Genomic DNA, 26,123 nt, shown 5'->3' with positions numbered 1-26,123 from the left:
TTTTCTATCCCTCCTCTTCTACTCCTATCTCTCTACCTCCTTCACCTTTCCTCCTCCCTTCCTCCTCTCCTCCTCTTCCCCCACTCTCCTCTCTCTCCCTTTCCCTCCCACTCCCATTCTTTCCTCATCTTTTCCCTCCTCTCCCCTTCCCCCTTTCCTCCCCCTACTTTCTCCACATCTCCCTTGATTTTCACTCTCCCTACCAAGCCATTTAAATCCTCTATGATTAATCCCAAATTGGAATTCAGAACCCGGGGAAGGGGTTAGTGTCCATATTGGTGAGAGGGATCGTGTGGGTGAGTGTGGATCGTGTGGGTGAGTGTGGATCATGTGGGTGAGTGTGGATCATGTGGGTGAGTGTGGATCATGTGGGTGAGTGTGGATCTGACTTCTAAACTTACCTAATCTGTCTTACTCTTAAACCTAACTTAACTAAAGCTAACCTAAATTAACCTAAACTTAACATCAACTTCTCCTAATGTTAATCTTTCTTCTTTTTAAACCTATATTAAATTTGTGATTTACTAAACCTAACTTATTTTAAACTTAATCTAACAACCGTATAATTAACCTAACCTAACTTATTAAAAAAAACAAATTAACTTTTTCTTTAACCTAATCTACCAGAACTTATCTCAAATTTAACTTAATTTATCCTGATTCTAACATTAACTTTTCCTTAGCGTCTAGTAATTTACCTAAGACCTAAGCATTAAAACTCCTTCGTCACATAACCAACCTTGCTTAATGCTGCCTAAACTGAACACAGCACGTCAGCGGGGAGGATGCTGGCTAACTAATCGACATATGTCATGCCCGCGTACGTGTGGATTTACCTCTTTGGCCTCCTGTGACTCCAGCCCGCCAGTATGCGACAAACTTACAGACATTTGGTACTTGGAATTTTCCGGCGGGATTAGTGCATAGGGGATACACGGTGTATACTAAGTAGGAGGGAAAGGATTGAAATTGTGAAGGGAGGAGGAGAATTGAAATTTGCTAGTTTATTGCTAGTTTATTTGCTTGTTTTGCATATTTCCAGTTGATTTAGCTACTAGGTGTTCATTGTTGATACACTTTTAATTTATGAGCTCTCCTGTCATCAGAAATAAAGTTTTGTCCCATCGCACGCACAGTCTTCTTGGACCTGTCCCTAAAATGTTCTATTTTGTCACATTCTAAGACTTATTGTTAGAGTGTGTGACCGTATGTTTGGCCGCACACATTACATTTAGTTTTGTTTATATCTGTTTGAAGGATATACTGCCAGAGGTATTTTTATCCTAACCTTAGTCTAGCGGTTACAACATTTTTGTAATCTAGTGATCTTGCTCCATACACTTGTCTGCTTGAGAGGAAGGGAAGGTGGAGAGAGGAAAGAGGAGGAGGGAGAAGACGAGATGGATAGAGAAAAATGAATAGAGGAAGTGGGATGAGGAAGAGAACGTAGGAGGAGGAGAATTGGGTGGTGAAGGTGAAGAAGGAAGAGAGGAAAGTGGAGAGTGGAAAGACGGGATGAGGGGGATGAGAGAAGAAAGAGGGGGAAGGGAAAGAAGAGCAAGAGGGGGAGAAGGAGTGGGTAGAAATGTAATCGAGGAGGAAATGGGGAGAGGAAGGAAGCAGGAAGAAGAGGAGAAGGAGAAAATTAGAAGACGAAAGAGAAAGAAACGGAAAAGAAGAAGAAGAAGGTCAGAGAGGGAGGCGTGTTGGGGAGGTGTGGCTTCAGGGTCAGACTGCTGTGGTTTACGTCTCTTTAATCAGCTTTATGAACGATCCTCCTGACTGAGAGAATTTTTCCCTTTTGATTTACTAAGGGAGGAGGAGGGGGGTGGGGGGAGAAGAGGAGGAGGAGGAGGGATGGAAAGGGAAGAAAAGGAAGAGGTGGTGGAAGAGGACGAAGGAGTGGAAGGAGGAAGATGAGGGGAAAAGGAGAAGGAACTGAAGGAGGAGGATGAGGGGAAGAAGGATAAGATGAAAGAGGAGGAGGAGCGAAAGGAAGAGGAGGGGGAGAAGGAAAGCGAATAAGTGGAAGGAGAAAGTGCGGAGAAGAGAGAGAGAGAGGATGAGAGGAAAGACAGCCACAAACGGTCTCTTTTAAGTCCCGAATGCACTGAAAATTTTAATAATTCTTGTATAATTATAAGTATTATTTCCCTGCTAGACAACATTGGTACACACACCAGCAACACTCTGTGGGGCAGCGAAGAGAATTGTCGGTTCAGCACTATGCGTTATGCACCTTGTGGCTTGTAGACCAGCGAGACCATGGTATCGAGTCTGGCGGTGGTGGCCTGTATAGTATTCCGTCACGTTATCAGAGAGACGTGACGTTACCAGCGTGACCTGACTTGGGTTGTGGTGGTCATGGTTGCCTTGTGAGTAGCTAGTGACCTCGAACATATATATTTATGTTTTACTTGTGTATTAATTAAACGGCGAATTGAAATAAATTAGGTATTATTAAGTTGTCTACATAACAAAAACTATAACGTGTATATATTTAAACTTTTGTGAATACCAATATTAAGAAAAATTCTACTCTTTTTTGCAAGGGTGACAGTAATACATGATATATTTTTACGTGAATATTAATGTTGTAAAAATTGAATAAAACTGGAGGCTGTATAATGATCACGTCAGGTTTAGCTTACTAGATGCTGCCTGAGGACACTGTACTAGACACGACAGTATGTAGGTACACCTCTTCCCTACCTGGCTAAGTCTACCCTCCACCCCTCCTTCTCCTTACGTCACAACACACTGCCACCGTCTAGCAGATAACATATCCAATGACGTTCTATTTGTAATCTATATTAAAAGTATAACCATGCAAGAAATGCTTGTATTCAGAGACAGAGTTGGACTGTTTATTTAGCATCCTTAGTCTGGCTACTATTGTGAGGTTCCTTAGGGCCATTCTGGGAGACTTACTATGATGTAAACAAAAACAGCTCTGCCACATCTCACAAACTGCTCCAACCACTGTATCAGGTGGAACTGTGGCCGACTGTACATAACTTGGCCACAGCACAAATACTCGAACAAGTCCTTTGACCCCAGACCTACAGTTGAGGGTGGAGGTCTCAAACACCAGGTCTGTTTACGCCCCATCGTGTCCTGTCAGTCTCTAATCACTGACACCCTACTGGACATAATTCATCAGTTAGCATTTAGAGAGTCAAAAACCAACATGACAGTAGAAAATAAATCTGGTAATTCCTTTCATCCACCCATAACACCCACCCACCCTCCTTCCCCCTCTCCACCTTCCAAGATTTCCCAAGATTTCCCAAGAGGACAGACAAAGATGTATTGTTTTCCCACCAAATCAAAGTAAATCTTCAGAATCCACCTCTTTTACCCCCGGTCAAGGACGAGTACACTACAAGTTGTTCCTCGAGAGAAAGATTTAAGAAATGCCTGAGGTTTATAGTCCGTGGTTGCGTGCTTGTGCTTCCATGGGTTGTGACAGGTACGATGTAAACAAAGGAATTATTGTTGTGTAGATAAATGACGACAAAATATAAGACGTGTCATATTTAATCGACATTTTTCTTTCAATGTTCAAAGTTACATGATTTCTCTTCTCTTTATCCTCTCCTTCCCTCTGCTCCTTGTTACTGCTTATTTCCTCTCTTCTCTTCTTCTACTTTCTTCCTCTTCGTCTATTCATTTCTTCATTGAACCTCCTTCCCATTCTGTTCCTCTTTCCCCTTCTTCTGATCCCTCTCCTTCTCCTCCTCTCATTCCTCTTATTTCTATTTATTGATCCTCCTCCTCCTCCTCCTCTTCCTCCTCCTCCTCCTCCTCCTCCTCCTCCTCCTCCTCCTCCTCCTCCTCCTCCTCCTCCTCCTCCTCCTCCTCCTCCTCTTCCTCCTACATACACTACTCCCCTCTTCTTCCTCCTCCTACTCCTCCCACTACACACTCCTTCCTCGTCACTTTGCTGAGGTGTCTCCCCAAACACCCCTACCCCCAAACATCCCCCCTACCCCCAAACACCCCCAACACACCCACCCCAAACACACCCCCAACACACCCCCAAACACACCCCCAACACCACCCCACTCCCCCAGATAAGTCGGTCCACCATCTTCATCATACAGGTTTTTCATCATCATTATAACCAGGATCTAGATTCTAAAGGACTCTTATGTTAATTATTTCTTCCGTAACTGGTGATGTGGGGACGAGTCTATCTGGTTTACGACCCCAGAGTACTATTATATAATCCCTTGAGTACGATGACTTAACCCATTGAGTACGATGATTAAATATCTTGAGTACGATGACTTAACCCCTTGAGTACGATGACTTAACCCCTTGAGTACGATGACTTAACCCCTTGAGTACGATGACTTAACCCATTGAGTACGATGATTAAATATCTTGAGTACGATGACTTAACCCACTGAGTACGATGACTTAACCCTTGAGTACGATGACTTAACCCCTTGAGTACGATGACTTAACCCCTTGAGTACGATGACTTAACCCACTGAGTACGATGACTTAACCCTTGAGTACGATGACTTAACCCATTGAGTACGATGACTTAACGATGATTTAATGACTTAACCCTTGAGTACGACTTAACCCATTGAGCACGATGACTTATCCTCATTGAGTACGATGACTTAACCCTTGAGTACGATGACTTAACCCATTGAGTACGACGACTTAACCCCTTGAGTACGATGACTTAACCCTTGAGTACGATGACTTAACCCATTGAGTACGATGACTTATCCCCTTGAGTACGATGACTTATCCCCTTGAGTACGATGATTTAATATCTTGAGTACGATGACTTATCCCCTTGAGTACGATGATTTAATATCTTGAGTACGATGACTTATCCCCTTGAGTACGATGATTTAATATCTTGAGTACGACTTAACCCATTGAGTACGGTGACTTATCCTCTTGAGTACGATGATTTAATATCTTGAGTACGATGACTTAACCCATTGAGTACGATGACTTATCCCCTTGAGTACGATGACTTATCCCCTTGAGTACGATGATTTAATATCTTGAGTACGATGACTTATCCCTTGAGTACGATGAGTTAATATCTTGAGTACGATGACTTAACCCATTGAGTACGATGACTTATCCCCGTGAGTACGATGACTTATCCCCTTGAGTACGATGACTTAACCCCTTGAGTACGATGACTTATCCCCTTGAGTACGATGACTTATCCCCTTGAGTACGATGACTTATCCCCTTGAGTACGATGAGTTAATATCTTGAGTACGATGACTTAACCCCTTGAGTACGATGACTTATCCCCTTGAGTACGATGATTTAATATCTTGAGTACGATGACTTAACCTCTTGAGTACGATGACTTAACCTCTTGAGTACGATGACTTATCCCCTTGAGTACGATGACTTATCCCCTCGAGTACGATGACTTATCCCCTTGAGTACGATGATTTAATATCTTGAGTACGATGACTTATCCCCTTGAGTACGATGACTTAACCTCTTGAGTACGATGACTTATCCCCTTGAGTACGATGACTTATCCCCTTGAGTACGATGAGTTAATATCTTGAGTACGATGACTTATCCCCTTGAGTACGATGACTTATCCCCTCGAGTACGATGACTTATCCCCTTGAGTACGATGATTTAATATCTTGAGTACGATGACTTATCCCCTCGAGTACGATGACTTAAATCCCTTGACTACGATGACACCCCTTTGAGTACTATGATCTAACCCATTGCGTACGATGACTAACTTCTTGAGTACAATATTATCGAAGCAATGGAGTAGGTTATCGTATTTGAAGAATTAAGATATCGTACTCATCAGGTTAAAGAGCGTAGACAGAGTACTTGAACTCTGGCTGTGAAGAAGACGATGGAGGTGATAACGATAGTGTGTGTGTGTGTGTGTGTGTGTGTGTGTGTGTGTGTGTGTGTGTGTTTTATTATTATTATTATTAGTAGTAGTGGTAGTAGTAACACACACACACACACACACTCTACGGTCGTACCCAGACTAGTTTCATCACTCAACCTCTCATGGCCTCTGACCGTACCTCTTGGCCTCTCCACCACAAACAAACAAACAATCCTCAGAACATTGCTTACCACTACAAGTTTGGAAAATATAGTTGTGAGTAGGGTGGAGGAGGCGACCACTCACTATAGACACACACACACACACACACACACACACACACACACACACACACACACACAGATGGATTTCTAAACTTATAATGGAGAACTTGAGAAAAATCCACCGTCGTAGTGTAGTGTAGCAGGTAGACACAGTGTAGCCAGGTAGATACAGTGTAGCCAGGTAGATGCAGTGCTGTGATGCAGTGTAGCCAGGTAGATGCAGTGTAGCCAGGTAGATGCAGTGTAAGCGGTAGATACAGTAGCCAGGTAGATGCAGTGTAGCCAGGTAGATGCAGTGTAGCCAGGTAGATGGTAGCCAGGTAGATGCAGTGTAGAGAGAGGTACAGGTAGATACAGACAGTGTAGCCAGGTAAACACAGTGTAGCCAGGTAGATACAGTGTGCAGGTAGACACAGTGTAGCAGCCAGGTAGATAGTGTAGCTGTGCAGCACAGTGTAGCCAGGTAAACACAGTGTACAGGTAGACAGAGCAGGTAGACACAGTGTAGCCAGGTAGACACAGGTAGCTGTAGACAGTGTAGCCAGGTAGATACAGTGTAGCCAGGTAGACAGTGTAGCCAGGTAGATACAGTGTAGCCAGGTAGATACTGCGTAGCCAGGTAGACACAGTGTAGCCAGGTACATACAGTGTAGCCAGGTAGATACAGTGTAGCCAGGTAGATACAGTGCCAGGTACACAGTGTAGCCAGGTAGACACAGTGTGCCAGGTACATACAGTGTGAGGTAGATACAGTGCAGCGGACATGTAGCCAGGTAAACACAGTGTGAGCCAGGTAGACACAGTGTAGCCAGGTAAACACAGTGTAGCCAGGTACACAGTGTAGCCAGGTAGAATATGTAGCAGGTAGATACTGCACAGGTAGACACAGTGTAGCCAGGTAGATATGCAGTGTAGCCAGGTAACACAGTGTAGCCAGGTAGATACAGGAGCCAGGTAGACACAGTGTAGCCAGGAGATACAGTAGCCAGGACACAGTGTAGCCAGGTAGATACAGGTAGCCAGACACAGTGTAGCGAAAACACAGTGTAGCCAGGTAGACACAGTGTAGCAGGTAGATACTGGTTGGAGGTAGACACAGTGTAGCCAGGTAAACACAGTGTAGCCAGGTAGACACAGTGTAGCCAGGTAGATACTGTAGCCAGGTAGACACTGTGCAGCCAGGTAGACACAGTGTAGCCAGGTAGATACAGTGGTGCCGTGTAAACACAGTGTAGCCAGGTAGATACAGTGTAGCCAGGTAGACACAGTATAGCCAGATTATGATATGAATTCCCCCTATTTTCACGTATTTCGTCCAGGTCTTGTGCACACCAAAACACGTAAATTAAGGTAGAGTCTCAGTGCAATTTTGACGTCATACTGGCTGCCATATCTACGTCATTGCATCAAGAGAGAAACAAACAGACAAATAGTTTATAGTGTGTATACCGTTAAGTTTCTGGTTAGGACTTAACTACCCTCTAACTATCTAATTGCCTCAAATTGATAGTTACATACCACGTTAATTTGTCGTGTTGAAGGGTAAAAAAAAAATTGAAATGCCTTAAGACAGTTTTGAAATAATGTTTAATTTAATAATTTAATTTAATGAGTGTTTATTATAATTATTCGTATTATTATTGTTGTTGTTGCTGTTTATTTTGTCATTATTATTATTATTATTATTATTATTATTATTATTATTATTATTATTATTATTGTTATTATTATTATTATTATTATTATTATTATTATTATTCTTTTATTATATTATTATTATTATTATTATTATTATTCGTGTTATTATTATTATTATTATTATTATTATTATTATTATTATTATTCGTATTATTATTATTATTATTATTATTATTATTCGTATTATTATTGTTGTTGTTATATTATTATTATTATTAAGGTACAGTATATATATTTTGTTGTGTACTAATACTGTTAATTAAGTATTGAGATGAGCGGTGTACGCGGGGGTGGAGGTATTCATATATTTAACTCTCTCATTAAAAATAATCTGATTAGCGTAGAATAATCATCACCTCCGCTCATGAAACAGTAATTAAAATCTGATTATTCCTGTGTGTGTGTGTGTGTGTGTGTGTGTGTGTGTGTGTGTGTGCTGAAAAAATCCACAAACTTCAAAGTAACCAAACCTAACCCACTCAGAATAACAAAATAACCAAACAAGACACATCACCAAATCATATCCTTAACAGATCACAAAAATATAAAAAATTATCCATTTAAAAAAATAACTAAAAAATTATACATAAATCACATAAATACTAACATCTATTTACATTTAAAATATTTCATAATGTTAGGTACAGTTTTAGTGACAGATGGAGAAGGTGTGAACTTTAGTGTTAGGATCCCAGAACGAAACTCTCTGGTACATATTGACGGTCTGGGTGGTGGTGGTGGTGGTGGTGGTGGTGGTTGTGTATTTGGGTGGAAAATCGGCTAAAGTTTGTGGCGGACGATCAAGCTGCCAGGGTCTCGATACACTGCCAATGTGATGAATAATAATGATGTGGGGAGGGGGGAGGTGGTGAGGATAGACGGTTGGGGAAAGAGAGAGAGAGAGAGAGAGAGAGAGAGAGAGAGAGAGAGAGAGAGAGAGAGAGAGAGAGAGAGAGAGAGTTGAGGTACAGTAGTTCTCATCATCCATCACCATAAACCCACAGAGCCGGGGGGTGTGATTAAGCTGTCACATAAATGATACTTACCATCCCCTCACCACCACCTTCCTGTCAACCTTTATTAAATAAGTCATCATTTATCTGACCGACTCAACCAGGGATCCGAGTTCTTCAAATAAAAATTCAAATATGTTTTTTTTTTATCTCTCAAACAGGAAGCGAACACGTCTAGTTACGAGGTTATTTTGATCACCTATCGGGGCGTAGCATAATGTGGGTCGTTAATGTAAACAGCCACTAGGTGATTCTTACGTTATATATATTTCTTTGGTGTTGTGTGAATTTATCTACGACTCAAACAATACGATTCAGGAGATAGGATTTAAGACTTGTTGTATCGGATGTATTTTCTTCGTTATTAATGTATGAATCATTGAGGCGGAGAGGTGGAGACTGACGATACTCCGCCCCCTCACTTACTTCCTCACTCCGCTGTTCACATCCTCACTCCACCCCTCACACCCTCACTCCGACCCTCACACCGTCCCACACACAATCACTTGGCCCCCTCACACCCTCACACCGTCCCACACACAAATCACTCTGGGTTCCCCACACCACCTGCCTCACACCTCACCCCTCACACCTCACCTGCCCTCACACATTCCCTCACACTGCCCATCACACCTCACCTGGGCTCCCTCACCTGCCTCCATCACACCTGTTCAATCTCATTCGCCCTCACCTGCCTCTCACATCCTCACTCTGTTCCCAACACACCTCACCCGCCCTTCACACCCTCACTCCGCCCTTCACACCGTCACTCCGCCCCTCACTCCGCCCTCACACCCTCACTCCGTCCATCACACCCTCACTCCGCCCCTCACACCCTCACTCCACCACCACTGAGTTAAACACTTTTAATTTCATCAACAAACTACTGTGAGTAATTCTGTTGTGTCCCGTGTTAAATAAATGATGTAATTATATAATCACGCCGGGAGGGAGCGTAAAGAAGACTCAATCCCTCATGACTAAGGCACATTTTCCCCTTCTTTAAGCCTTGGGTTAGGTGAATGACGCATAAAAACGACTTCCAAAATTACGGTGGTGTCTCGGCAGTATTGTTTATCTTCCATCAACAAAATAAGTTGTAAAATGTGTCTCCAAGCGCTGGAAATCTGCGGGAGTAAAGATTTTATCATTATTCAGAGTTGTTGGGTAGTGTTTACACAAGACACTCTGGAGGGAAGGTCTTCACGGGGATTTAAAGTAAACGGTGCCCGGCAAAGGAAGAAACGACGGACGGGCGCCTATCTGTCTCAGCGTCGTCAGCTGGGCCATCAGGGGGTAATGAGAGGCCCCGACCCTGCATTACCTCCTCAACCCTCCACCGCCTCCCCTCACAAAGTCCAGAGTCGCGTGTCAGTAGCCGCTTACTCAAACAGCCACTCTTATACCAGACACATCCTACGCGGGACGCATAATTTCCTACTTTACTGGGCGAAGATTGGGCGAGCTTTTCATACCCAGCGAGGGAAGGGAACCACTCCGGTTGTTAGTGAGGCTTTGTCCTGATTAATGTAAAAAGGTCATTGAACAATAAACAAGGGGACCAAATTATGTATTAAAGGCAGTATGACACGATGAACAATACGTGTCAAGTTTTTAACCCATTTAAGTAGTTTCTCAGGAAATTAATAACTTGTGATGAGTGAGCAGCCAGTAGTGCAATGGCGGGAGAGTGCGTCACAGTTGTTAATGAGGTGTTATTACTCCTGACTGTCGCTGACTACACCCATCTGTTGCTGGTATTGACCATATCCACCAAATATCAGTAGAGTTTGGCCAGCGTTATTTAATATATCTGGCGTGGTGGTGATATTGAAGGTCGACCACAAGGCTGCAGTCATCCCGCGTTACGACAAAGGGACGAGTGTTTATGGTAGAGGGGCTGAGAGTGTGTGCTTGTGTGGTAGTTTTGAGGATATATTCGTATGTGCTCATGTGTATAATGTTTGTGTGTGAGAGAGCGTATTGTGTACTTGTTTTTATGGGTGTAAATGAAGCGTATGTGTGCTTCTCTAGATGTGTTGCAAATGTACTGTGTAAGTGTATATATTGGTGTCCGTGAACATATTAAGTACGTGAGTGTATTACTTTTATACCAATATACTGTATGTGTTCATGTATACTCGTGTTTATTATTGTTATTCTCGTTTTTACAGATGTTTGTGTCTGCTGTGTTATATCACTCGTGTGTCTGTAAATACTGATGTCATACACTTAGCTGTTCCGTGAGGGGTGCTTGTGGTGAGAACTCATTGTTGTTGTGTAGTGTGTACGTGTGTCTTTAGGCCCATGTGAGTATAAGGATGTGAATTATTACATACACGCGTGTAGATATACCTGAAGCATACTCATAGTATATCTACAGTATACCTCCAGCATATGAAGGCCCCTGGGAGCAGCATGACAGCGGGACGTGGTGAAGGTGTTGGAAGACCCAAAAATGAGAAAATTGTCGGTTATTGTTAAGTGAAGAATACCACAGTTAACTGGAGGAGGGGAGGTGAGGGGCCCTTGTGGAGGGAAGAGGGGCCCTTGTGGAGGGAAGAGGTGGCCCTTGTGGAGGGAAGAAGGGCCCCTGTGGAGGGAAGAGGAGTCCTTGTGGAGGGAGGGGCCCTTGTGGATGAAGAGTTGGTGCCTGGTGGGGGATGAGGGATGTTTGTGGTGAGGAGGGGGAGTAGGGGACGTCTGGTGGAGGGGTGAGTAGGAGGAGGAGGAGGGGTGTCTGGTAGGGGTGAGGGGTGCTTGTGGTGAGAAGGAGGAGGGGGTGTCTGGTAAGGGGTGAGGGGTGCTTGTGGTGTGACTAATAAAGGAGGAAGGAGAGAAGTTAAGGGCCTGGGTAGTGAGTGGTGAGGGACCCTTGGGGTGAAGGGTGAGGGTGTGCACGTTTGAGTGTGAAGAAGAAGAAGAGTTGTGTCGGAAGAGGGAGGTTCCATAGTCCTACTGGTGGTGGTGGTGGTGATGGTGGTGGTAGAGTGTTGGTGGAAATAATGGCGGTAGTTGTATTGGTGGTAATAATGGTGGTGGGAAAGGTGGAGGTTGTACTGGTGGTGGTGTCGGGATGCGCCATTACTACACTAATATATGTAAGTGTTTAGTCAACAGAGAATCTAATAAGCGTAACCTAACCTAACTTTTGCGTCATATGGTCAAACTTGTCAACATTCACACGTAGGTTTCATCACGAGCGAGAAAATGGTTTATTTATCACATCCAAAGCGACAGGTGAAAAACATCAACACAGGTGAACAGATTAACATAATATTACCTCATTAACAATCCGACGCACAGGTAGCAGTGAATTGGTCTCGTAAACTAACAGAACAATCCTTTATAGACAGAAATATGCTCAACCATATCCAAGCTCCTCACGTACACACAACACAAAGATAGAGTCAATAGCCTTAGAAGGAAGAGTATTTGCTAGCAGACCATCTCGTAGTGTTGACAATACCATGATAAATCCAGCTTGCTAACTCACTTCTTTATTTTATTTTCTAACATTCTGATCTTCTCTACATTGACTGCACCACCATGTAATTAGTCATGGGTTATATTTACATTCTGCCAATATCATGTTAATATGTAAAGGTTTTGTCTATCATGAGAGAGAGAGAGAGAGAGAGAGAGAGAGAGAGAGAGAGAGAGAGAGAGAGAGAGAGAGAGAGAGAGAGAGTTCATCCTAATGTGAGCCAACGCTACTAATAACAGTGTCCACACCCACACACAGGCGACAGTCCTCATGTGTGTGCCGGGATGATCATTTAGGCCACTCACAGCTGAGGTGACTCGAGGCCTTTATTGTGGAGGTCGTACAGTTTACCATAGAGTACTGAGTGTTACCTGTTGAACACCTGAGTACTGAGTGTTACCTGTTGAACACCTGAGTACTGAGTGTTACCTGTTGAACACCTGAGTACTGAGTGTTACCTGTTGAACACCTGAGTACTGAGTGTTACCTGTTGAACACCTGAGTACTTAGTGTTACCTGTTGAACACCTGAGTACTGAGTGTTACCTGTTGAACACCTGAGTACTGAGTGCTACCTGTTGAACACCTGAGTACTGAGTGTTACTTATTTAACACCTGAGTACTGAGTGTTACCTGTTGAACACCTGAGTACTGAGTGTTACCTGTTGAACACCTGAGTACTGAGTGTTACCTGTTGAACACCTGAGTACTGAGTGTTACCTGTTGAACACCTGAGTTCTGAGTGTTACCTGTTGAACACCTTAGTACTGAGTGTTACCTGTTGAACACCTGAGTACTGAGTGTTACCTGTTGAACACCTTAACGCTAGTCCAGGTGTACAGCTGATAATATTGACCTGGATTCTTACCTTATTCGTCTGTTGAGTACTTCCTCCTCGTTCCTTTCCTCCTCCTTTTTATTTCCTCTCTCTCCTCTACCTGCTCTTTTTCCTTCATCACCCACATCTCCTCCTCTGTTTCATTATCTCTTTCTGCTCCTCATTTTCTTATTATTCCTCCTTTTCTAGTACCTCCTTATCCTCCTCTTCCCCCTACTTTTTCTTATCTTCCTCTCATCTTTTCCTCCTTCACCTCCTCTCACACTTCCTCTTCTTTCCCTCCTCCTCTTGTCAACACGAAGGAGAAAATCTATCAAACTCACCCATGAAGACTAATAAAAGTCGTATCTCAAGAGTATTATATTAACAAAGTGAATTAATTTCCCTGATTTTAGAAAGTCTATAAGAATCTAAAAGTTTTCTCCTCCTGATGTCTGCCTGATGAGTTGGTTGGACTTTGTGAGTGGTGAAGGAAAACACAAACATAATTTTTAACTTCTTGTGTGTAAGAGTTTGTGTTTGTGTGTGAGTCCTCCATGGCCCTTATTAACAGGGAGATATTTGTTTTAATCTCTCTATTAATAATGTTTCCCTATTTTATTGACAACCAATCTCCCTAAGTTAACCACCTTGTTTCTCCCTCTCTGTACAGTGTTGTTGGTGGCGTGTGTGGGCATAGTACGGGCCACGGGCGGGGACATCTTCTACTTCAGCTCATGGCCGGCCAGTGGGCGTGTGGGCGCGGGCGAGGAGCGGGTGTTGAGGTGTGCCGTTTCCGATACCACCAGCATCAGCCTCGCCTGGCACCTGGACGGCCGCCTACTCACCTACACCTCCAGAAGGCACCTCAGAGGTCAGTGTTCACCTGTTTAGGGGATGTTAGTGGCTAGTGAACACCTGTTAACGGGATCTTAGTGGCTAATGAACACCTGTCAACGGGATTTTAGTGGCTAATGAACATCTGTCAACGGGATCTTAATGGCTAGTGGACACCTGTTAACGGGATCTTAATGGCTAGTGGACACCTGTTAACGGGATCTTAGTGGCTAGTGAACACCTGTCAACGGGATCTTAGTGGCTAATGATCACCTGTCAACGGGATCTTAGTGGCTAATGATCACCTGTCAACGGGATCTTAATGGCTAATGAACACCTATTAACGGGATCTTAGTGGCTAGTGAACACCTGTCTGGGGAACTGAACACAGGACAAGCTCTCACCTACAGGATAACTTCGCTCCAGGTAATGTAATCAAGTGTTGATCCTGAAAATGGTGTCCGGCGAGTGACTGTGTGTTGTCTTAACCAGTTAGGAAGTGTAGACTGTAGAGGATTTTATCTATCACTGTAACATTCTATTAAAGATGTTAAGTTGTGATAGAAAATATGAAGTTTGTTAAATAAAAGCGATAAACGATGGTCAGTGGGAGGGAAGGAGAGTTTGAGGACATTTTATTGTTCACGTGAGGACGCTAAGATTGTTCATACAGAGATTAACCCAATGACTGTTTTGTTGTTGTGTCAGTCACTGGTGCAGGTGACTGGTGGTGGCCACAGTGTCTGGAGCCAGGCTGAGCACTGTAATAATGGTCTCTTTGTTGTCTCATAGCTTACTGTTCTCGAGGTCATGATCAGGACAGAACAAAAACAAGGGAAGGGAGCTCCCAAGCAGGTCACGACACATGAGGTTGTGATAAAACTGTCGCTCCAGATGTGTGTGTGTGTGTGTGTGTGTGTGTGTGTGTGTGTGTGTGTGTGTGTGTGCGCGCGCGCGCTTATCAGTAACAAAAAACGAGACAATTCCAGGTGCAGAGCTCTAGTGATGTAACTGATGACAGCCTCCCGCCACTACCTGAGGTATCATGCTGAAAACTTTACAACAGTAGCTTCTCAGAATGCTTGAACTGTCACACACAAGGACAAGAGAACAGAGACACTATAAGTCTTGGTCAACAACTTCACAAATTTGCAAGTTGTTGTTTCCTGCCTACCAGCCGTGGCTATAACTTTCCTCCTCTTCTCGATAGTTGAAGCCCGTGGGCTGTGTTAGACCATGGCATGCTGTGTGTGTGTCAGTCCTCACAGTACACCCATACCAGCTAGTGGCCGCGGTCAGCTGAGGACGGGCGTGTGGTGCTTCAGGACGGCCTCACACTGACACGGTCCTACTTAACATTATGGAAGATTGACTCGTCTACCAATTGGCTTCCTGTGTGTGGGTGTTTAGTAGGATACAGTAGTTTTATTTTTAGCTCATGATTTTCAAGCAGCCTGCCAGTAGTGAACCTCTTGACACTTCTGCTTACATGTTTGTCCGATAAACTAGCACTGACTGAAGGTGTGAATAATTGTTAGTGAGAAGTTAAAGAAAAAAGAAGATAATTGGAGACCTGTAATGTGCTTCAGTTAGATTTAAACATGTTGATGGAATAAGTATATAAAGATCACGATTAAAACATGTTTATAGGGACAGGTAGTAATTACGATGACGGCGTAACATGATACAGGTGATGTAAAAGGAACTGCCACTGTAACAACTTTGTAACGTGATTCTAGCCATTACTGTATGATAACATAACACGTATGTATATATATTCTCAGCTTAACACGGTAATAACACGTTACCAACAGCGGAAATATAACATTGACTCCATAATATGTTGTAACACGTTGCAGGCGGCCAGCGGGTGGAGACTGCCTCGGACCTGGTGATCAGGAGGGCGGTGCCAGAGGACCAGGGGGAGTATAACTGCATCGCCCACAACACAACCTCCGGCTTCGCTCTGACCTCCCTCCCCGCCACCCTCACCGTCCTCTGTAAGTATATCACACCGTTTTATGTCACGAATTTGTACGTTAAGTTTTTTTGTTTACCAATTTTAGTCCATGATACATTACCTGACTCTTGAAATAAGGGTGACTCCCCAAAAAAAAATTATTGTTTTATGAAGACAGAAGGACAAAAGAACAGAACACGTAGAGATAAAACAGAGATAAACAAGACAGAAGAGATGGAAATAAGACAGACTAGAACAGACAGGAGGATGACTGCAGCAAACCACAACATGGCCGCGTTGTGTGTCCGGACCTGCATGACTGTTGGTAATCACTTACACCGTGAGGTAGTCACGCCCAGGGCTCCCCCCCTCCTCACCTCACCCCTACCTCCCTCCACCTCACCCCTACCCCCCCTCCCCTCCTCCCTCCTCCATCCCCTCCCTCCCACCCTCCCACTCACCCCTACCCCCCCCCTCCCTCCCTCTCCTCCATCCCTCCTCCCTCCCACCTCACCCCTACCTCCCTCCTCATAAACAGATTGGAATTGCATAAGTAGGTTGACAGGTAGATAGATGGACAGTAAGAGAGGTTGACAGTCAGAGATACACAATAAGAGAGGTAAAAAGTTAGAGAAGTAGACAGTAAGAAAGGTAGACAGAGAGGTAGACAGTTAGAAAAGTAGAATGTAAGATAAGTAGACAGGGAAATAGATAGTCAGAAAAGTATACAGTTAGAAAAATTGACATAAGTAGACAGAGAAGCAGACAGTAAGACAAGTAGATAGATAAAGAAATAGACAGATAGAGGTAGACAGATAAGAGGTAGACAGTTAATGCCATCTGGACGCTGATGAAGGAATGGAGACAGTTGACAGGTAGACATATATTACTGTATATGGATCAAGAGGGATATACTGTACACATAGACAGAATAATTAAAATTGAATTATTTTATTTTTTGTTTTCGGTGAGTTTTGTTAATCTTGACATGTAACCTAACCTAACCTAACCTACTATAACCTAACCTAACCAACATCTCGTCAAGGTAGGATTAAGATCACAAGGGTCATATAGACTTACTTACGTCATAAAACGGCAGAAGTCGCAGTGTGTCCACGTCGTATACTTTTATTACTTTATATTTGTACACACACAGCACACACACCACACACACACACACACCACACACACACACAACACACACACACACACCATGTTAAGGGACCACTGCAGCGTTGTTATTGGTGGTGATGGAGTTGGTGGTATAACAATTGCTAGTTATTATGGTGACGATGGTTGTGGTAGTGGTTGTTGATGTGGTGGTAATGGTGGTGAATATACTACAGTATATTGGTTGTCCCTCGTCACTAAAGCCAGGCGTGAATTTATTTAAGGTGTAGAAATATTTGCCAACACAGCATCCACACTTTTAAGTTAACGAGCTGTGTGGTCCGTTGTCAAGGAGTAATCCAGGAAGACCGGACAGCTCGCCAACCGTGGTGGCTAACCATTACCCGGGAACATGAATCGCAAAATGATGATTGTGGAGTTTCCTAATTATAAGCGGTAGACGGGAGCCAATGGTGTAAAAAAACTTGCTCATCTTTTCACTCTCTTCTGGGGACCGAACCCGGGAACACTCGCTACGAGCAGAGCATGTTGACCGTGGTACCACAAGTTGGTATAGTAATCGTCTTAAAGGTTTATTAAGGTCTTTAACTGGCTGGAGACAAGTCATTGACAATAATAGTGGAGGAGGAAAGGAGTACGTGGAACTCTGGTTAAGACCCAAGAATGACTGACGCCTCTTGAGTTTTCAGAGAGTTCCGCGGTACTGTTCCGCTTTATAAAACCTCGCGGGTCGTCCTGTTATGGCTCACCCTTCACAACAGCGGGAGTGAAGGAGTGACAGATATTGATCACTACAAGAACTCTGACCAGGCGGAAAACAGGCGTGACCTGATAATGTTAATGAGATTATTGATGGAGTGGGTTACGTGATCATCTTGTGACGAACATGTAAATACAGCGTCTGTGTTTAACTGAGGAAGGTTGTGACTAAGCATCCAACTCGCTTATTTAATCTACAACACAAAGATGGTCACATAAGGAGTGTCGACACAATTGCATTGAGATTCTGACTTACAGTAAAGAAGCGCGTTCTTATACTTAGTTATGCAATTAGAATCATAGGAATCCGTGAGAGCGTGACCCCTGGCACCAATGTCGTGTTCCCTTAGTGCCCCGGAAGCCCTGAAGTGCCATTGTTTAGTGCCAGTTATATTGATGCACTATATTACACACAGCCTTTGTGTAGGTCGTGAAGCCTTCCTCTACACCTCATCTGTCGTGTTAAGGTCACTACTGAGAAGTTTGATCTCGTTGAAGAATTATTGTGAGTGTACGATGGTCAGGTCCTGAGCACTGGAGGTTCTGTTCTGGTGATATGACTTTGTATATTTGTGTAGTGGAGTTTGTTGGAGGTGCTAACTCCACTACTATCGCTGTGCGTGTACAGTATAACTAAATTGAAGTGGTTCCCAGATATACTCCTGAACACACACACACACACATACACACACACACACACACACACACACACAAACAAACAAACAAACACACACACACACACACACACACACACACACACACACACACACACAAACCCACACACACACACAAACACACACACACACACACACAACACACACACACACACACACACACACCCACACACACACACACACACACACACACACACACACACACACACACACACACACACAAACACACACACAAACACCCACACACACACACACACATACACACACACACACTACAGTAGATAGGATCAATAACTGGTCAGCCACTCTACATACTGAACTATTTGCCATACTCACAGCACAGTTTCATCATCATCATCACTGTCTCCTCATTCCCTTTACTTGCTCTTAACTCTTTCAACTCAGATTGCCGCCCGTCTTATTGATGAGGGTAATATCAAACTGCTGTGAATTCCTCTCTAGGCCTCACTGATCACGATAAAGTTGATGCCATAACAAAATTCGCGCCCACACTGTTAATTGTGATCTTGGTGTATCAAACAGAACCTTATAAAACTGTTAACAGGAAAGAATGCTGACAAATTTGAAGCAAGTAGACGAGTGTAAATAGTTACAAGTCAATTTATAGTCAACCATAACGAGATGGAGCAAGTAACACGATCACTAGATTATAAGATGTTGTAACCAAGAGAGAGGATATGGAAGGGATGGGGAGGAAGGAAGAGGGTGGGTATAGAAAGGTTGGGGACAAAGAAAAGGGAAGAGGGAGAGAGAGTGGGAGGGAGGGAGGGAAGGAAGGAAGGAAGGAGATGGAGTGGGAGGGAGAGGGAGGAGGTATTCTGGGAATGGCTCGTACTGCTCTTACTAATTAGATCCAAGATATTCAATTATTGTTAATTTGCTGCCTCTGGTGCTGTACTGTGCTGTGTCATGTTGGTACTATGCTGTGTCATGTTGGTACTATGCTGTGTCATGTTGGTACTATACTGTGTCATGTTGATACTATGCTGTGTCATGTTGATACTATGCTGTGTCACGTTGGTACTATACTGTGTCATGTTGGTACTATACTGTGTCATGTTGATACTATGCTGTGTCATGTTGATACTATGCTGTGTCATGTTGGTACTGTGCTGTGTCATGTTGGTACTATACTGTGTCATGTTGGTACTATGCTGTGTCATGTTGATACTATGCTGTGTCATGTTGCTACTATGCTGTGTCATGTTGGTACTATGCTGTGTCATGTTGGTACTATACTGTGTCATGTTGGTACTATGCGGTGTCATGTTGCTACTATGCTGTGTCATGTTGGTACTATACTGTGTCATGTTGGTACTATGCTGTGTCATGCTGGTACTATGCTGTGTCATGTTGGTACTATGCTGTGTCATGTTGGTACTATGCTGTGTCATGTTGATACTATGCTGTGTCATGTTGGTACTATACTGTGTCATGTTGGTACTATGCTGTGTCATGCTGGTACTATGCTGTGTCATGTTGGTACTATGCTGTGTCACGTTGGTACTATGCTGTGTCATGTTGATACTATGCTGTGTCATGTTGGTACTATGCTGTGTCATGTTGATACTATGCTGTGTCACGTTGGTACTATGCTGTTTCATGTTGGAACCTGGGTTCTGACTAGCACATGGTGTAAGGGGCACACACACACACACACACACAAAAGGCATAACAAAGCCTCCTAATTTAATTTATCGGAGCCTTTGTATATTGCGTGAGTAATTCTCCTCCCGGCGCACATTACCTAAGTTGGTGTTAACCCAGGCGTTTAAAAACCCACTCAGACCCGGGCGGTACATTGAGGTGGATATATCCCGGCCGTTTGTACTCTGTGTGCCGGAGCTGGGGGCGGCCTGGAGCTCAACGAGGATGAATTCCCTTAAACTAAAAATTGGTTTTGGGTTTGAAATGTTTTTTTGGGTGTTATTTTTCGTTCCAATTTCAAGTGCCTATGATGGTGATTATTATAATGGTGACAATATTCTTACTGCTGCTGCTAATAATAATAATAATATTGATAATAATAAAGGCGATACTCTATTTAGGTTCAGTAAAATAATTGTCGACGGTGAAGGCAACTTTCCTGGGAAGAATTTCATTAGTGTGTGTGTGTGTGTGTGTGTGTGTGTGTGTGTGTGTGTGTGTGTGTGTGAATAATAGTTTTAGAGAATAGCGTGTAATAAATTATAAGCTAACACACTCACTAAATTCGGGTTTTTTTAAATAAAAAACTATTTGAATTTTTTAATATATTGCCAATGGTGAAATAATAAATATATATTTTTAAACATTACCGAAATATGTTATTCGATAAATCTATCATGACAAACGCCTTTGTTGTACACACCCCAACAGCAATCAGTGGCTGTTCCCATAATTATAACACGTGTTATTTTGGAGCGCTCGTTAAAAAAAAAAAATAAATAAATCAGATATGCTGGTGCAGTTACATTGTTATTAATAATGCAATAATAACGATCTTTTATAATGATAATTTATAATGTTTGTATTTGACTTTCTCACCCATACTATGGTGAGTCCTCGCTATAACGGCTGCCTATAGTAACCGACCCAACAGGAGTCATGTTGCAGATGTGAAGTACGTGCACCTGTCGCTGCCCGTGTCCAGGGTGTTGATGGCCACTGAGTCGCTCTGATCACCAACCTGTTGAGTGAACCACCTCACTACTGGTCACATGCTTTCAACCTCTCATGACCTCATCCAACAACTCGATTGAATTGGGTTTGATCCTAAATAACCTGCTTATGGTAGAGAGGATTTGTCGTATATGTGGATAATTTGTGTGTCTCTCCTACACACCCCTACCTATACACCCCTTCCCCAGACCTGCCCCTTTTCACACACCCCCCCCTATACCTCCCTATACACGCCCTCCCTATACACGCCCCTCCCTATACACGCCCCCTATCCCCTCCATACACGCCCCTCCCTATAATACAGCCTCCCTCATACACGCCCCTCCCACACGCCCCCCCTCCCTCACACACCCTCCTCACACACCCTCCCCTCACACACCTCCTCACACACCCCTCCCTCCCAACCCCTCCTCACACACCTCCCTCACACACCTCACCTTCCCTGCATCCCAAACTCTATTACACAATAAAAATAATCATCGGTACAAAATTTTTTAACAAACCGAAAAAACTAATTTATCTTTAATACATGAACAGTATGTGTGTGTGTATGATTTAGTTACCAAAACATACAGAAATAAAGTTACACGAATAACTAACTTTTTGACTGTCGTTGTTACAAGCTGTATTCTGTATTTAATTGACGTCAGATATGTAACCAATTTCCACGCTATCATCCTGTAATACATACACATATAGTACAGTTGAATACATATGGTACACAGCATCCCATCCACGTATTGTACTATTTTCTACACACGAGATATATACAAACACATAGTATACACATTCTCTTTGTTCATACGAATTGTACTGACGTATAATTTACACTCACATGTTGTACACACGCATTGGAAATACATAAATTGAACGTGCACATATTTTTACGCACACATATTGGACATTTCCCACCTTTCCAACACAACCCTTACGCTCAGCCCTCCAATACACCCCTCCCTCACACACCCCACCCTCACACACCCCACCCTCACACACCCCTCCCTCACACACCCCTCCCTCACACACCCCTCCCTCACACACCCCTCTCTTGGTTATACTCATATATTTCTAAGAATTATATCATAATATATCGGCTGCATCTGGAACACCCACGTTGTCACAGCCATAATGGAGGGCAGAAGACACATGGCCAAGGTATATGTCTTCAGTATATCAAAAGGTGCACAGTTAAGGTGTTAATACATCTGTGATTACATTTTTCTTAATAGGTATAATGTCTGTCTTAGGGAGAGGTGTGAGGGAGATGTATGAGGGAGGGGTGTGAGGGAGATGTATGAGGGAGGGGTATGAGGGAGATGTATGAGGGAGGGGTATGAGGGAAGGAGATGCTTATGTGAGGGAGATGTATGAGGGAGGGGTGTGAGGGAGATGTATGAAGGAGGGGTATGAGGGAAGGAGATGTATGAGGGAGGGGTGTGAGGGAGAGGTGTGAGGGAGATGTATGAAGGAAGGGTATGAGGGAAGGAGATGTATGAGGGAGGGGTATGAGGGAGAGGTAACCATGATCTGGGCTGTATCTCACCACTGTGGATATCGTATGGTAATATGCTGCTGACAGAACATTATAGAGTAGAATAAGTGAGGATAGTGGTTGGCTTTGTCGTGGTGTGAGTGTGTGGTGGTGGCAGGACTGGTCTTCACATATTTGCTCGGTGTCGTCTTGAGTGATTCATACAGACACCGAGCTTGGTATCGGTCGATTAGAGAATAGATAAGAGTAATATTATGTCACCTTTGAGGCGAGCTTAGAAATAACTTTTGAAGTTTAGTTAAACGTCATTATACTTGGCCAAAGGTTAGCATGGAGAGTATCATTATGAATGTTGTCCACATAATGAAGAAGGCTGGATGCAGTGACGTTTTATTGCTTTACTTAATATTATCTAAATAGACATATAAAATATCAGCATTCACACATTGAGGACACATTATTAGACACGACAGTATGTTGGTGCATCTTCATCCACTACCTGACGAAGAAGAAACTCCCCCCCCCCTCTCCTTACGTCAAAACACCTTGCCACACCGTCGCTACCGTCTAGCAGTTAGGTGTCAATGAAGTAACCTGTATTAATACTATTACCATGCAGGTAATGTTAGCATTCAGAGATACAGGCGGACTACTTATTTAGCCTCCTTAGTCTGGCTAATATTGTAAGATTCCTGAGGGCCATTCTGGGAGGTTTATTATAATGTAAACAAACACAGACCTGCCATATATCACAAAACGCTCCAATCACTGTAACAGGTGGAACTGTGGCCGACTGTACACACACACACACACACACACACACACAAATAATATATAAATTCTGTGTTTGCCATCGTAAACACATATGACGAGTATGTGCCCACAGGAGTGTTGTTCACAGGTGTTGTGCATGTGTCACTGCTGCAGCTGGTAAATGTTACAATGAATCATGACTGGTGTGTCTCAGTTGGCCACCTGGACTACTAGTGTCTCAGCTGGCCACCTGGACTACTAGTGTCTCACTGGCCACCTGGACTACTAGTGTCTCAGCTGGCCACCTGGACTACTAGTGTCTCAACTGGCCACCTGAACTACTAGTGTCTCAGCTGGCCACCTGGACTACTAATGTCTCAGCTGGCCACCTGGACTACTAGTGTCTCAGCTGGCCACCCTGGACTACTAGTTTCTCGGCTGGCCACCTGGACTACTAGTGTCTCAGCTGGCCACCTGGACTACTAGTGTCTCAGCTGGCCACCTGGACTACTAGTGTCTCAGCTGGCCATTTGGTCTACTAGTGTCTCAGCTGGCCACCTGGACTGCTAGTGTCTCAGCTGGCCACCTGGACTACTAGTGTCTCAGCTGGCCACCTGGCCTACTAGTGTCTCAGCTGGCCACTTGGACTACTAGTGTCTCAGCTGACCACTTGGTCTACTAGTGTCTCAGCTGGCCACTTGGTCTACTAGTGTCTCAGCTGGCCACCTGGACTACTAGTGTCTCAGCTGGCCACCTGGACTGCTAGTGTCTCAGCTGGCCACCTGGACTACTAGTGTCTCAATGGCCACCTGGACTCACAGTGTCTCAACTGGCCACCTGGCCTACTAGTGTCTCAGCTGGCCACTTACATTCACTAGTGTCTCAGCTGGCCACCTGGACTACTAGTGTCTCAGCTGCTTCCGCCGGACTACTAGTGTCTCAGCTGGCCATGGTCTGCTAGTGTCTCGGCTGGCTACTTGGACTGCTGGTCTCCCGGCACAGCCACTTGGTCTACTAGTGTCTCCAATGGCTACTTGGACTACTAGTGTCTCAGCTGGCCCTTGGACTACTAGTGTCTCAACTGGCCGCCTTGGTTACCACTAAACCTGTCTCAGCTGGCATGGGACACAGTGTCCTCAGCTGGCCACCTGGACTACTAGGTGTCTCAGCCACTTGGTCTGTCTCCAGCTGGCCACTTGGTCTGCTAGTGTCTCAGCTGGCCACCTGGACTACTAGTGTCTCAGCTGGCCACTTGGACTACTAGTGTCTCCTTCAACCGCCAGTCTCACTAGTGTCTCAGCTGGCCACCTGGACTACTAGTGTCTCAGCTGGCCACTTGGTCTGGTGTCTCGGCTGTGCCACTTGGACTAGTGTTTCAGCTGGACACTTGGTCTACTAATCTCCAGCTGGCCCGCTGGACTACTGAGTGTCTCAGCTGGCCCTTGGACTACAGTGTGGCTGGCGCCTGGACACCACTGAGTAATGCTCTGGCTGGCCACCTGGACTACTAGTGTCTCAGCTGGCCACCTGGACTACTAGTGTCTCAGCTGGCCACCTGGACTACTAGTGTCTCAGCTGGCCACTTGGACTACTAGTGTCTCAGCTGGCCACTTGGTCTACTAGTGTCTCAGCTGGACACTTGGTCTACTAGTGTCTCTGCTGGCCACTTGGACTACTAGTGTTTCAGCTGGACACTTGGTCTACTAGTGTCTCAGCTGGCCACCTGGACTACTAGTGTCTCAGCTGGCCACTTGGACTACTAGTGTCTCAGCTGGCCACTTGGACTACTAGTGTTTCAGCTGGACACTTGGTCTACTAGTGTCTCAGCTGGCCACCTGGACTACTAGTGTCTCAGCTGGCCACTTGGACTACTAGTGTCTCAGCTGGCCACCTGGACTACTAGTGTCTCAGCTGGCCACTTGGACTACTAGTGTCTCAGCTGGCCACTTGGTCTACTAGTGTCTCAGCTGGCCACTTGGACTACTAGTGTCTCAGCTGGCCACTTGGACTACTAGTGTTTCAGCTGGACACTTGGTCTACTAGTGTCTCAGCTGGCCACCTGGACTACTAGTGTCTCAGCTGGCCACTTGGACTACTAGTGTCTCAGCTGGCCACCTGGACTACTAGTGTCTCAGCTGGCCACTTGGACTACTAGTGTCTCAGCTGGCCACTTCGTCTACTAGTGTCTCAGCTGGACACTTGGTCTACTAGTGTCTCTGCTGGCCACTTGGACTACTAGTGTTTCAGCTGGACACTTGGTCTACTAGTGTCTCAGCTGGCCACTTGGACTACTAGTGTCTCAGCTGGCCACTTGGACTACTAGTGTCTCAGCTGGACACTTGGACTACTAGTGTCTCAGCTGGCCACTTGGACTACTAGTGTCTCAGCTGGCCACTTGGACTACTAGTGTCTCAGCTGGCCACTTGAACTAACGTGTCTCAGCTGGCCACCTGGACTTCCTGAGTGTCTCAGCTGGCCACTTGGACTACTAGTGTCTCGGCCCCACCTGGATACTAGTGTTTTGGCTGGCCACCTGGTCTACTAGTGTCTCAGCTGGCGCAGGACTACTAGTGTCTCGGCACAGCGATCCTGAGTATGTAGCTGGCCACTTGGACTACTAGTGTCTCAGCTGGCCACTTGGACTACTAGTGTCTCAGCTGGCCACTTGGTCTACTAG

General features: G+C 44.5%; 1 protein-coding gene across 2 annotated transcripts in view; it reads left to right on the top strand.

Annotated features, from left to right (window-relative positions):
- The window catches only part of LOC121870627 (inactive tyrosine-protein kinase 7-like), a 145,272-nt gene that overhangs the window by 84,943 nt on the left and 34,206 nt on the right, over positions 1 to 26,123 (top strand). For both annotated transcript variants that reach the window (XM_042372486.1, XM_042372485.1), the window contains exons 2-3: positions 13,832 to 14,032; positions 15,855 to 15,995. In XM_042372486.1, coding sequence (XP_042228420.1) covers positions 13,832 to 14,032; positions 15,855 to 15,995 — 342 coding nt within the window. The remainder of the gene's footprint in view (positions 1 to 13,831; positions 14,033 to 15,854; positions 15,996 to 26,123) is intronic.

The sequence above is a fragment of the Homarus americanus genome, unplaced genomic scaffold (genome assembly GCF_018991925.1).
Source record: "Homarus americanus isolate GMGI-L3 unplaced genomic scaffold, GMGI_Hamer_2.0 scaffold56333, whole genome shotgun sequence".
Lineage (NCBI taxonomy): Eukaryota > Metazoa > Arthropoda > Malacostraca > Decapoda > Nephropidae > Homarus > Homarus americanus.
Note: the sequence above shows the minus strand (reverse complement) of the source record. Positions and strands in the feature narration are given on the sequence as shown.